At 44.1% G+C, this 14980-nt stretch overlaps 1 protein-coding gene across 5 annotated transcripts in view; it reads right to left on the reverse strand.

Annotated features, from left to right (window-relative positions):
• Nucleotides 1–14980, reverse strand: part of EBF4 (EBF family member 4) — a 449896-nt gene that overhangs the window by 89008 nt on the left and 345908 nt on the right. For all 5 annotated transcript variants that reach the window (XM_029594987.1, XM_029594972.1, XM_029594978.1 and 2 more), the window contains exon 12: nt 11425–11513. In XM_029594987.1, coding sequence (XP_029450847.1) covers nt 11425–11513 — 89 coding nt within the window. The remainder of the gene's footprint in view (nt 1–11424; nt 11514–14980) is intronic.

Consider the following 14980-nt stretch of genomic DNA (forward strand, 5'->3'; position numbering starts at 1 on the left):
ATCATAAATAAACTCTAAATAAAAAGTGACCTTAAAATAAAGGGCCTAGTTTGAACAAGGTTCACTCAAGAGTAAGTGGTCCACCTCAACATTCTGTATTACTAATATTATCAGTTGTACAGCACATACCAAATGTATGCAGCGCTGTACAATGGATAGACCTTAGTCAGAGCTTACATTTTAGCCAAGAAAGACAAATATAATGGCAAATGAAAAACAGATAAAGAGACTTTTATTTAGACAGCAAGGCCACTCTGAGAAGATTTAAGGTAGGTGGTATTAAACTGAGAAGGGGCAATTTTTAAGCAGCACTGCGACTGATAAATCTGTTACATGAGAAGTAAAGGCTCCAACCAGTTACCATGAATAACTGACTAGGGATGTGCAGAGGTAAAACATTTGTTTTAGTTTGTTTATTCATTTCGTAGGCCACACATATTTCTTTGGTAAATTCCTTTTGGTTTATTTGGTTTATTCATTCATTGCCTAAGTCAATGGGGGAAGCCATGCACCCTATTTTGGCCGTCTCAAATTGGGGTTTTCTAATAATTTCCATGAAACTTGTGGGCAGACATTATCAAAAGGATGAAGGACACTCCCAATGCATCAAGACCATGTCAATCAGGCACCAAAAGTAGCATAAATAGCCCAAGGAAACATAATGGGGCAAAACGCTACCAGTAGTGGCAGGAGTTCTCCAAAGCACTATGAGAGTAGCAAAACAGCATCAATTGTGGCCAGAATAACCCAAGGCTCCAAAAGAGGGGCATAAGGCCCCAACGACAATGGCATTACCCCCCCCCCCCCCAAAGCAACACAATAGGGGCAAAGTGGCATCAAGTGTAGCATGAGCAGCTCAAAGCAACATGATGGACGAAAACATGAAAAGTGTGCTTGGCAGTAATAAAGGCTTCAAATAAGAGGCAAAGAGCACCAACCAAATTGGTGCAAAATCCTAAGCAGGGAAAAGCCAGAGGAAATCCCTGTAGGAGAACTCTTGTCATTTCCATATGGCTACCTTAGAGGAAGGGGTTGGCTGTACAGGCTTGGAGCTGATGTTCCCCTTTGCTGTGTATAATTTGAGCATTATCAATATCATCAGCTTCCTCTGCCTCTTCACTGGAGGTTAAAATGCTACTGACTGATTCAGAGAAATGCCTGAAAGGTGAAATATAAATCAAATAAACAAAATACATTCTTCTGAATCAGTTTTACAAATACTGCCTCCATTACCCAAAAAACAGTAATAATGGAGGAGTGTGGTCCTGGTTTTGGGTGCTGCACTTCTGCTGTCCCTGTCTTTTTCTGTGGTATAATCCATCAAAGACTAAATACCGGATGAGACCAAAAATCAGTAAGAACCATAAGGAAAAGAAGTTTGAAGGAAAAAACCACTAAAGGTAACTAGGTAAGGTCTGTTTAAAGCATTGTATTGCCATGGCAAGACCAAGAGTCAGCAAGTACCATAAGAGAAAGGAATTTGGACAGAACATCGAAGACAGCTGGAACAGAGGAGGAAGCACTCAACAGTAACAACAGTGGCTTGGAGCAGCAGCAGAAGTTGCACTGGTAATTAAAATTAGAAAAAGGTAGGTGTTAAACAATGCAGCAAGACAAGTGCCAACAAGGTTCCAAGATATGCAAAAAGAGCAGAGGCAGGAAAAAGAATAGTCCAAGGCATCAAAAAGAGCAAAGTGGTACCAGGAATGGCATGAAGGGTCCAAGGGTCCATGAGTGATGCAACACAAGTGCAAAGCATCAGATTGTCAGGGCAAGACCAAGATTCGGCAAGTATTGTAAGGGAAGAGAAGTTAGAAAGAACCTCAAAGCCAGACAGAGCAGAAAAGGACCCACAGAAAGGTACTAAGAGTGGCTTGAAGCAGTTACATTTGCCCTGGTGATTAAAATAACAAATGGTAGGTGCACAGCAATGAAGCAAGAAGATTCTACTGCTTAGCAAGCAGAGTTAGAATGCTTGGCAGTGGTACACACTGTCTAATGGCTTGCTATGCCTATGTAGTGTACTACAGTTGTACAGTATAGTATTATACCCAGTTACTTTCACAATATTTGCAAAATTGTCTACTATACTCTGTATATATGTGCTAACTCCTGGTGCTCATATAGAAATTTTGAGCCAAAGAAAAAACAGATAAGGGTCAGGCTGGTGTTCACTGCAATCTGTAGGACAGATTAAAAGACAGAAAGTCAGAGTGGCATAAATTCCCCCAAGAAGTAGAACAGGGATGCTCAAATTGGTTCTCAGACCTCTCCTCCCCAGCCAGTTGAGATTTCAGGATATCCCTAATGAATAGGCATGAGAAATATTTGCTTACCTAGGAAGTATTGAATATAAATAAATTGCATGTGTATTCATTAGAGATATCCTTAAAGTCTGACAATATGGGGCGGGAGGGGGGCAAGAACTATTTTCAGCATCCATTGCATAGACTTCAGGAATCACAAACAGTTCAGATGTAGAATGATGGGTATCACAAACAACACAGAGGCATCAACATCCCCAAGGCATATAATATGTTGTATTGCAATCAGCACAGAGGCATGAAAACTCCCAAGATGTAGCTTGTGGGGTATCACAAACAGCATGGAAACATCAAATCCCTCAAGGCAACAAGAGAGGGGCAAAGGAAATCAACAATAATTGCATGAACAACCCAAGAAAGTTAAGATACTAAAAGAATAACAAAGGCAGCATCAACAGTGTCATGAATATCCTCAAAGGAATCACAAATTGGAAAAATGGTACCTATAATGGCAGGGCACCATGAGAGAACCAGAAGCAGGAGGGGCAGTAATCGTAGCAGACAGGCAACAAGGCATAAAATCAGAAAAGAAGTGGGATGGGAGGAGAAACTTGTATTTTTTAATTGTTGAAATTTTATTTTGAGGACAAAAGACCCTAGTATAACCAAGAAAGAAGCAGGGTGGGAGACCTATGATGGAATTCTAGAGGGGTACAGCAGACCTGTAAGGTAGAGAACCAGAAAAAAGAAGGGATGGGAGGAGAAACTTGCGTTTTTAAATGTTTTTCACATTTTATTTTGGGGACAAAATACCACAGTATAACCAAGAAAGAAGCAGGTTGGGAGAACTTGGCAGGGATCCAAGCGGCAAACAGCATGGAGGCATCAAAACCCACAAGATGCAGCATCAGGAGCATGGCTGCTAGGCAGAGTGGCAGCAAGAATCCCAAGATGTAGTGTCAGAGGCATGGAAGCTACACAGAATGGAAACAGGTCCGGATTTAGGTATAGGAAATATAGGTAACACTCTAGGGTACCAAATATTGAAGGCACTAAATAACTGGGCTGTAGAGGAGCTTGTTCCCTCTTGCTTTAGGGCCAAATACTAGTGTCACTTCAAAACGGCACCACTATAGTATTCTGTCCCAACAATCCCTGCCCTGATTTTCAATCTCCAAAAGTGAACCTTCTGTTCTCTGAGCATGTCATATAAACATGAGAACAGAAAGAGATTGCATAGTCTATCTAGTCTGGTCATCCACCCAACTAATTTGCTTTACAAGTCCCATCACTCCCTCAAAGATCCCCTGTATTTATCCTATGCCTTCTTGAATTGAGATACCATTTTTGTCCCTACTACCTCCACTGGGAGGCCATTCTATACACCTACTATCCTCTCTATAAATAAATATTTCTGAAGATTATTCCTGAGGCCATCCCCTTCCACCCTCATCCCAAGACCCCTTGTTCTAGAGCCTCCTTGCCATTTAAAGAAGCTCACCTCCTGTGCATGAAAATCTTTAAGATATGTAAATGTCTCTACATTTCTCCCTTATCTCACCTTTCCTCTATGGTACGTGTAGATCCTTAAGTCTATCCCTATATGCTTTAGAACGAAGACCACTGGCCATTCTCTGGACCAACTCCAACCAGTTTACATCCTTTTGAAGGTGCAGTTCCAGTTTGTACCCAGTATTCCAAATGATGACTCACCAGGGACCTATACAGGGGTAATATCACCTCCATTTTTCTGCTGACCATTCCTCTCCCTATGCAGCCATGCATCTTTCTGGCTTTTGCTGTCATTTTCTCCTCCTATCTGGACACCTTAAGATCATCAGATACAATCATTCCCATATCCTGCTCTTCTTCTATGCTTAGAAGAATTTCAACCCCAATACTGTACCTCTCCCTTGGGTTTTGCACCCTAAATGCATTGTTCTGCATTTTTTATCATTATAGCTTCTCTACCAGACCCTAGACTAATCCTCAGACTTCCCAGGTCTCTTCTCATGCTTTTTACAACTTCCTGGCTCAAAGAGTGAACCCCTGCCCTCATCCTCCACTCCTGCGTATGTGCACCAGAAATCCAGCCCTAAGTGGAAGCAAGACCCCCAAAGATGTATCATAAGGAGAATTTCAGCTAGGCAGAGTGGCATCAAGACCCCAAGTTGTAGCATAAAGGACATAGCAGAAAAGCAAAGAGGCAGCAAGATCCCAAGGTGTAGAGTCTGGCGTATGGTAGTAAGGCTGAGTGGTAGCAAGACCCTAAGATTGTACATCAGTGGTGTGACAGCTGCTGCCTGTCCCCTTTTCAACCCTTTTACTACAGCTTTTGCTCTGTGTGGCAGAAGGGATTCCCAGAATAATTTTGCCATCCTCCCACGATGCCATTGTTAGTGGGTGCTGCTTTCATAAGTGATGCTGCATATCAGCATTTGTCAGATGCCCCAGTACCTTCCCTCAATTGATGGTCCCTACTGCATGAATACACTGAGCAAAAGTAGGTCCTCCCTCATCTTAAATTGCCTCCATACAATGGAGGCAATTTCACAATCTCCTCTCTGCATCCTTGGTGGCTACTTCTGCTGTTGGCACTGGAGTTGAACTTGAGGGTGGACCATGAGGAAAAAGGCCAGAAGCATCGCTCACGCTCTCTACCTGCACTGCCTGCTCTGCCTGGGAATTGCTCTTAACACTATCAGTATAATCTACCTCTTTCACCTTCTCAATGATGGCTAAGATGCTACTGACTAGAGATCCCAAATTAATTTAGGCTACTGCTCTTTGATATCTTTTGATTCAAGGAATCCCAGAAATGATTCTTCCACAGAATCAGTTTTTGAAAATACTGCCTTCATTACCACAAAAGCAGTAATAATGGAGAAGCAAGCTGCTGGTTTTGTGTGCTTCAGCTATCTTTCACTCCTATGTTTCTATGACTAAAAATGCTTCTTTTAAGATTAGAGGCAGGACTCCATTTTTCTTACTGTTAGTATTGCTAGTGCTTCTGGCAGATTGGATTGGATCTACAGGAACACCCATCTTCTGCCCGCTGCCCTTCCCTCCTCTTGCTTTTCCTAATAGAAGCATGATGGAATTTGAAGCACTTACTGGGAGTTTTGATGTCACAATATGCTTTGATACTGTACATTCACCAGTACCACTCTAAAACTGAATGAGTGTCTGTCACACTTAATCAAGTTGACAGAGTTCACTTCAGTGCTTAGCACACACTGCCAAATTGCCAAGCAGAGTTAGCAGTTTTTAGTAGCACAAACTCTGACTTTCAATGCTATCCCTCACAGTGTGTGCAAAATGTTTTCTCTCTCTCTCATACACACACACACACACACACACACACACACATACACAGTGTATGTGTATACACTGCTGACTGACTTATTTTGTTAGAAAGAGAAAAAAATGACAAGGCTGCATTTCTCTTCATTGAAATCTGACTGCAGATAACTAGATAAATGCACTGTGCATAGTCAGATGACAGACATTTAAAAAAATCAGTATTCACTATTTCTGTATCTTCAAGTCCACTGTCCTGGCCCAGTGAACAGTTAGAAAGCAGTGGCTCTGTCTCTTTGTTATAGTGCATACACTGTGACTGCAGCAGTGAAGTTAAGAAAATCCCTTTGCCAGTTCCAAAATTATTTTCCATTTTTACATCTTTCCTTTGATTCTAACAAAGCTTCTGAAAAGACAAACGTTCCCAGAGAAAACCAACAAAGAAAATGAAGTTTCTTTGCAAATGCTCAGATCTTTTAGTGGGAGGATGCCAGTTGTAGGCTAGTTAAAAATATGCTTCACCTTTATTGGTCCTCTGTTCTGTCTATTTTTCTACTTCTCCCATCTTGGTTCCAGCCTGACTACTACCTTATGGGCCGATACAGTAAAAAACGCGGGAGAGCGGGCGAGTGCCCGCTCTCCCGGCGCGCGCACAGGCCACTCTCCTGTGCGCGCGATTCAGTAAATAAATGTATTTAAATTAGGCCTGGTAGTAAAAAGAGGTGCTAGTGACACTAGCGCGTCCCTAGAGCCTCTTTTCAGACAGGAGTGGCGGCTGTCAGCGGGTTTGAGAGCCGAAGCTCAATTTTGCCGGTGTTGGTTCTCGAGCCCACTGACAGCCACGGGTTCGGAAACCAGACGCTGGCAAAATTGAGCGTCCGGTTTTCAACCCGCGAACAGCGGACTTATTTCACTTTTTTTTTTTTTTTTTACTTTTTTAATCTTTCGGGACCTCCGACTTAATATCGCCATGATATTAAGTCGGAGGGTGCACAGAAAAGCAGTTTTTACTGCTTTTCTGTGCACTTTCCCAGTGCCCGGAGAAATTAGCGCCTACCATTGGGTAGGCGCTAATTTCTGAAAGTAAAATGTGCGGCTTGGCTGCACAGGTTAATTACTGAATTGTGCGGGAATACCTAATAGGGACATCAACATGGATTTGCATGTTGCGGGCGCTATTAGGTTTGGGGGGGGGTTGGACGCACGTTTTGGATGCGCTATTACCCCTTACTGAATAAGGGGTAAAGCTAGCGTGTCGAAAACGCGCGTTCAAATGCCGGCTAACAGTGCGCTCCGTGTACAACCTGTGTAACTCCGTGTACAACCTGTGTAACAGGCCGTGTACAACCTGTGTAACAGAAGCACACTGTACTGTATCGGCCTGTTACACAGGTAATAGTTGGTTGTTATATTTACCATTTTCACTGAAGTACTTTTCATAGGTACACAAACTTAAATAGAAAACAAAGAAATTAAACAAAACATTTTTTTTTAATTTGTGGATACTCTCTATTTGATTTGGGAGTTCACAAATGAAATAAAAATGATTTTATTCATTGCATTGTATCCATACAGTTTAAACAAATATGCATCCTTATAACTGATAACTAGGGTAGATTTAGGTTAACTACTCTTTAAATTGAGGAAATACCTTATAAAATAATAGGAAGAAATAAACCAGGTGGGTTTGTAGGTAGGGATGAGGAAGGGGCTGCTTTAATTAAGGAATCAAAAGTTTACCTACTTGGTAAATTAGACAAATATTAACCCTTTGCCCCAGAGGTAATCTATATAAGAAAAGCAGAACATGGAGTGGGAGTGGGAGTGAGGGCACAGAAATCTGGCTTTCAACAGAGTTATAACTACTACTGTACTTGAGAAAGTTACTAGGAATGTGTTTTCATTTGAAATGAAACAGAAAATTGTAACATTTCCTGTTTCATTTGCTTTTGTTTGAAAAATGAAATGGAAGAAAAACAAAACAAAATTGTGTTTCGCTTGTTTTCACTAGTAACAGCCACCAGCCCCCACTTGGCCTGCCCCACCCCCTGAAAATCCTTAGTGCAGAAATTTAAAAAATCCTAGTCTCCCCCCTCCCCAGGCCTGCTCGCACTCACTACCCTCCGAAGGGATCTTCCCCCTTCAGTGAGGATTGCTGATGTCATCCCCAGTCACTCCTGCTCCACCAGGTCCCTATTTCACAGTGATGTCGGCTGGACTGAGGCTGGCGCCATTTTATTGTTACAGAAGTATAACAAAGTGATGCCGACCTCAAGGCTGGTGAGCGCTATTTTGAAATAGGGACCTACACCATTTTGGGTCGACACCATTTTGACCACCATGGATGGGCTACTCTGCCTCTGAGGGGCGTAGGCAAGCCCATGGGGGGTTACATTTTTAAACTTTGGCGTCACTACACTTTTTCAGTGGAGGGAAGAGTGACCCTGGACAAATGCTTTGCTTCATTTTTAATTTTGTTTGCTTTTTATTTTTTTTCATTTTGTTGTTTATTTCATTTCAAATAAACAAAAAGAAGCAAAATAAACCACAGGCAAAGCAAAAAAATAGAAAAGAACTGAAAATATCTAAGTGCACACCCCCTAAAGATTACCTGTAAAAAAGTTTTTAGAATAGCTATTAAGCAGTACAAATGCAAAAAGTACCACAATGAAATGACAAAATCAAGTAACTACTAAATGTTTTTAACTGCCTCTCCAATGCTCAGAGAGCACAATGTAGAGATCAGAAAGTCTAATCTTGTTATAAAATTGCTAAATTCTTATGCCTTTAGCCAACAATAACAACTAATTCACTCCTAGGCCAAATCCGGGTTTCAAGAAACTTTTTATCTACTCCTATACTTGAGAAAGTCACCTGTGAAAGCATACACATGAAAAAGATATCACAATTAAATGGCAGAATCAATATAGCACCCATCAAATAACTACTAATCAGGCATAAAGTATCAGACAAGACAGGGGATTTTCCCAGATCTTAAAGTGGGCCTCCAGAGATAAAAGTTACTATGCAAAAACTGGACCTTCAGGTTGCCTACAGAGAGTTTTTTATCATGATTTACATATCATATTTTCTTTGTTTTCTGATTTTAAAAATTCTCTTTTTGCGCATTCACAAGCATTCACATAAAAAATGCATTTTGACTTGGAGGCAATATTTTGCTTTGAGCGTCACACATCAGACAATACCTTCCTATTGCCTGATGCTGGTAGGTCCTTATAGAATCATTCAGAGGTTTGTGTTCCATTACAGGCTCTTTCTTTTCACTGGAGGCCATTACAGTTGAATACGTATCCTGGGAGTTGTGACTGGATATCAGTAAGCACTGTATATGTCAGTTTTACATTGAAGCATCTTGGCGCGGGGGGGGGGGGGGGGAATTCAAAACAATAATGCATACTTGTTTTCAAGGCCAAGAATGGTTGTATTGTAGTGCTAACCTCATAGTAAACATAATTTAGGGGCTAATAACCTGTGTCTCTATTATACACTATGGGGCGGATTTTAAAAGGAGCGCGAATAGGCCTACTTTTGTTTGCGCTCAGGCGCAAACAAAAGTACGCTGGATTTTAGTAGATAAGCGCGGAGCCGCGCGTATCTACTAAAAAACCTGGATCGGTGCGCGCAAGGCTATGGATTTTGTATAGCCGGCGCGCGCCAAGCCGCGCAGCCTACCCCCGTTCCCTCCGATGCCGCTCCGAAATCGGAGCGGCCTCGGAGGGAATCCTCTAACACCCTCCCCTCACCTTCCCCTCCCTTCCTCTACCTAACCCACCCGCCCGGCCCTGTCTATACCCCCCCCTTACCTTTGTTGGGGGATTTACGCCTCCCTCCGGGAGGCGTAAATCCCCGCGCGCCAGCGGGCCTCCTGCGCGCCGGGCCGCGACCTGGGGGCGGGTACGGAGGGTGCGGCCACGCCCCCGGACCGCCCCGGGCCGTAGCCACGCCCCCGTACCCGCCCCCAAAACGCTGCCGACACGCCCCGAAAACGCCGCGACGACCAGGACCGCCCCCGACACGCCCCCCGACACGCCCCCTCCGAAAACCCCGGGACTTACGCGAGTCCCGGGGCTCTGCGCGCGCCGGTAGGCCTATGTAAAATAGGCTTACCGGCGCGCAGGGCCCTGCTCGCGTAAATCCGCCCGGTTTTGGGCGGATTTACGCGAGCAGGGCTCTGAAAATCCGCCCCTATTTGTTTCTGCTAAGGTTGCTCCTTTTCGTACAGTTTGTGATGAAATAACAGGCCGATATTCAAAAGATCTAGATGCCTAACTTACTGCCTGATTAGCTAAGAATGTTCTCCCATTCTGTGTCTATGGGAAAATACCTTGTCGAATCAGGCGCTTAAAGAGAGTTAGGAGCCTAGATCTGCCAAATTTAGAAATTTCCCCAGCTGAACACCTAAATTTAGGTGCCTTAAAAATGGGTATGACCAGGACCGGGGAGGAAGTTAGGCCCGTAACTTGGACAACTAAATCCAGAACAGCCCTAAATCTTCCCACCCCAGATCCTTCTTTTCATCCACTAGATTTAAAAGTAAGGTAGTGACAGAGAGCACCCGGGAATTCCTCTTCCACTGGCCAATTCATAAGTTAAAGTGACGGACAACCCCTTCATTCCTGTTCCACACATCATCCCCAGAAGCCTCCTCCCCCCCCCCCCTAAAAAAAACCCCTTCTACAATCAGAGGAGAATCGAGGCTTACATCCTCTTCCCAGCTCTAGTGGCAGCTGACAGCGCTGCTAGTAACTGCAATAGATTCCCAGTACTTAATGCACTGCGCTGCCAAACAAGGGACCAATCCCCTTTCAGAAATTTTCAGTGCTAGGTGGCTACGTTTGTGTCTAGATAGGTGAAAGTAGCCATAGGGCAGCAAAATAAATTATAGACTCATGTAGGTCATAATACAGCTCACCTTAAAGAGGACTACCTACTGCATATGGTGAAGAACTGAGTTATCACTCAGAGTTAAACTATCTAATCTTAGAAATGAACTGCTCAGTATTCTTATATCAATTTAGTGAGCCTTCTAGACCTCCTACCTTTTAATTATTTTTAGTCTTTAAAAAAAACCAGCAAGTTTGATTTGCTAAAGACCTATCCCCTCCCTCTGGAAACAAAATGGGAGCGACTTAGCAGAACCTGGAGCCCTGAGTGAAATAAAAGTTGATCAAGAGAAGTACTGAAAAAACTAGAGCCAGGGCTGGCTGTGCAGGCAAGGCCATCAAGCTGGAACAGAGGATTATCTTGTATTTTCCTGCAAGCTATTGTCCGGTAACGTGTGCGCACAGCATGTCCCCAGGCTCTTTGTGTTAGGCTCACTGCAGAGTGCAACAAAAGGCATGTTTTTAGCTGAATAGGTCCCTCTGATCTTTGCAGACTGTGCCTGGGCAAAGTTTGGAAGAGGGGGGGGTGGAATAAAAGAACTGTTTTCATAAATTCGATGCAGGTCAGTTAGGGCAGCAACCCAGGGAGGGGTGGAGATTTGCTTCCTGGAATTCTGCACGAGTGAAAATAGTGCAGATAATCAGACCAGCATACTTTTAGATGGAAAAATAAAATTCCGCAAGGGAGAAAGCCATCAATGAAGGAGAACAAAAAAAAACATGGAGAAATTAACATTTGCCTGTATCTGCCCAGGAAAGCTTGCCGCCTCAAGGGCTGCTGGGGCTATGCCGTGATATAGACCAGAGCTGCAGAAATCAGGGAAGAAGGAATTTTCAGTGGCTTACGGTTTTTTGTTTTTTTTTAAATTGTTGGATTGTTTAATGTCGCCACTGGTGTTTCCTGTGCTATGGTAGGCCAAACGCTCGTCAGGGAAGAATGGAAGAGTTAATCCTACCTTGGGTAACCTCTCGGGATCTCCAGGATGTCTTGGGACCACCTTCTGTAACCTCTGAAACCCATAGTCAATCGTAGGCTCATTCAAAGCTGCAGGAACAATATAGAATAAAAGAAAATTTTAAAAAAAGAAACAGAAATGCAATATTTATTTTGTTTGTGAGCCAGGGCTGTTCCCAGCCCTTCATAAAACAGAGAGGCAAGGCACTTCAACAACATGAATGCGTGCTTTCACAATAAATGTACAAAACACAGCGGCTGTCTACGGACACACACTTAAGTAAATTTTGTCTTTGGTGATCATTAAGGTCGGCTCTCACGGGCGTTCTAATGCTTACGGCATCTGCCACTTTTGCCGCGACTCTGATTTGGCTGTGATTTTCTTTACAGCAAGCGGTTGTTCGAGCTCTCAAGCAGAGCTGAAATGGGTACAGGAAGCTCATGGAGGAAGGGATACACAAGTGCGCTCTACTGCTTAGAGGTCCGCAAGCATCAAAATTGTGCTAAACAGAAGCTGCAAACTACTTTTTGAGATCAGTAGCAGAAATGGCACTCAAAACTGCAAAAAAAAAAAAAAAAGCTGAGAGCAGAATCTGCCCCCCCCCCCCCCCCCCCCAAAAAAAAGCATTTAAAAATTTGAGGCTGGGTGCTGTACGGTGAACCAAATTCTGAAAATGCACCCTTTGGTTATACTGTGGAGATATTTATCCCACCTTGACCATCCATGCTAATGCTCTCCCAGGATTATGAGACAGAAATACTGAGGACAACTTTCAAAGTGGTTTCTGCAGACCAGTAGTCCCCTGGACAAAAACAGCGCAGCAAGCAAGGGTTGCTCTCAGCGCCCCACTGCCCCCTTTCCCTTCCAGGCTCGCATGTCCGCAGACTTCACAGACTGACTTGAGTGTGATGGCCTCCCTTCTCCCCTGGCTGGATGCCCAGGGCGATCATCCTGCTCGCCCGCCTCTGCCATGGCCCCATCCATGGCCGAGAGAAGATCTTACCTGCGGAAACACCCTCTCCCCCTTCAGCGGATAAACAGCGTGTCCACCTTTACCCGTCTGAAAACGGAGGAGATGAGGAGCAGCAGCGAGCTCGGGGGAGAGAAAGCATGCATGGGGCTTTCGCTAGGAATATTTGTACCTGCTTCAAACTGGACTTTTCCTTCAGGAATGTGTCCAATTAGTTGCCTTGATCACATCCTCTGTCAACAGATTCCCCAGCTGGATTGTGCACTGAGTGAAAAAATACTTCCTATGATTTGTTTTAAATCTGCCGGTTAAGAGTTTCATGCAGTGTCCTCTAGTGCTAGTCTTATTTGAAAGGGTCCCTATGTACCTGATTTCCCCCTACTCAGTTGCCTCTCTCCAAGCTAAAGAGCCCTAATCTGTTTAGCCTTTCTCCATAAGGGAGCTTTTCCATCCCCTTGAACATTTTTGTCACCTTTCTCTGTACCTTTTCCTTGTCTGCTATGTCTTTTTTGAGATAAGAGCGACCAGAGCTGCCCACAATACTCAAGGCGCCGTCACACCACAGATCTATACAAAGGCCTTATGATATTCTCAGTTTTATACTTTATTCCTTTCCAAATAATTCCCTACATTCTATTTGCCTTTCCGACAGCCACCACCCGCTGAGCCAAAGATTTCAAGATATTCTGAGGTCCTTTTCCTCATATTTTGCACAGCATACATCCAAGTGAACATTTATTAAACTACTGAAGGCCAAGCTGTGTAAGGAGAAACTCTGCTGACCTGGCCATGCAGGCCCTGGAGCTTTGCTCCCTGAGTTTTGTTTTGTTTTGTTTTTTTATTGCAAACAACATTCAGCCCTTGTGGCTCCAATTATGGAAGATGGTATCAGATATACGGTGTTCAAAGGGTGACATTTCCTATCAGATCACTATTTGGAAATCCATTCTTTTTCATGGGGCAATTATCTTTACCTGAGCTGAAGCTTTGGGCATTCTTCTCTCTGTTGCACTTATAATAATTCTTTCCAATTGGAAAAATTATGACTTCTTGGATATTCATTACTGGTGGAATACAGTTTGATGGTTAATAAATCCAAATCTGCCTTGGTTGCAAAGTATAATAGGACTGAAATGTTTGGTGAAATTTGGAAATTTGTGGCGATATCGATGCCTGTGTGACGTATCAATTTCCTTTCTTCCTGGAATTATGGACATTCTTCCTTTATGCTTGTGCCTTCCTTTTATTGTACGCTGTACGAAAAATAATCAATAAAAATGTTGAACTACAATAAAAAAATGAAAGTGAACCACTGTATGACGACTTACACTGCTCCACCACCAAACCCCAACGCCTCGCAAACGCACGCCTTCAGAGTTGAAGGCTCAGGCTTCCTCCGTCTTCCTTCATGTACTCAGCCGAAGCACAAGGGTCACCAAGTCTCTAGGGCCACAGTCACTCCAGAAGTAGCAGTGGCCAAGGGCCAATGGAGAAGCCCTCCTCCTCCCGATGCCCACCCAAAAAAGTAGAGTTGACTCAGTCTGAATAATTCGAAATCAGGAAATGTCGTGTACGTTGTGCGTAGGAAGAAACCTGAGTCTGTCTTGTCTTGAGACCGAATGAACATTTTGCGAACATGAACAGGTGGCCGCAAATGCAAAACGAGCGTGTAGGCATAGCTATATTTCTGTGCGGGTGCCGAATTGTGAAGAGGCTGATTTCTGGAGCATGTGCTGGGTATGAAGGGGAAAGCACAGATCAGTGCAGGACCATTTTTAAAAGGAAAAAGCATGAACTAATAGTAAGGGAGAGTGAAGGAAGGAGATTAGGGTTTGTGAGTATGGAAAAAGAGTATCCATCTAATAGACACATGACTGGGCAAATGTTGATAAAGTAAAAGATGTAGGTTAGTGGCAGAGCAGCTGTACGTGCTGGAGGCATGCGATGGTCATGTGTGAGTAAAAGGGACGCGGAGTGACAAAATAGGTGAATTAAAGTAAAAGAATGGAAAATGGAAGAGAATATAAAAATAATACAGTTATATGCGTTGATTAATATGCTTTAAATGGGGAAGGGGAATATTGTCAGGGGGTCTGATTGTTAAAGAAAGTGCAAGCAGATAGCTGTCCTTCTGGGCATTCTGCTCTCCTTCCTGCTCCCTGGGTCCCCCCATCACATCCCCTGGAGGAGTGGTACCCGCAGGAGGCACGCTGCCCTCAGAGAAGCAAATGAAATGGAGGATGGGGCTTTTGGGGAGAAGAGGTGAGGGGAGATTGAGGGCAGGGCCAGATTTAGAGGCAGGTGGGCTGAGCAGCGGCTGCCGCTGAGGAAAGCAGTGCCGGGCTGGAGGCTGCCCCGCTGTTGCCGAGGCTTGCGGGGGGGGGGGAGGGGGGAGTGGGAGGCAGGACGGCATCTCCCCCCTCGGGACGTCGCTCTGGCCTGCCTGGGGTGCCCAGCTGGCTTGGTCTGGGGTCCTGGACTGAGATGAGGGAATAAAAGAGGGAGATGAAGGCAGGGAGGTTGAGGGAGAGATGAAGACAGCGGCTGAGATGGGGGAATAAGAGGGGAAGATGAGACGGTGGGCTG

Source organism: Rhinatrema bivittatum, chromosome 1, assembly GCF_901001135.1.
Source record: "Rhinatrema bivittatum chromosome 1, aRhiBiv1.1, whole genome shotgun sequence".
NCBI classification, from domain to species: Eukaryota; Metazoa; Chordata; class Amphibia; order Gymnophiona; family Rhinatrematidae; genus Rhinatrema; species Rhinatrema bivittatum.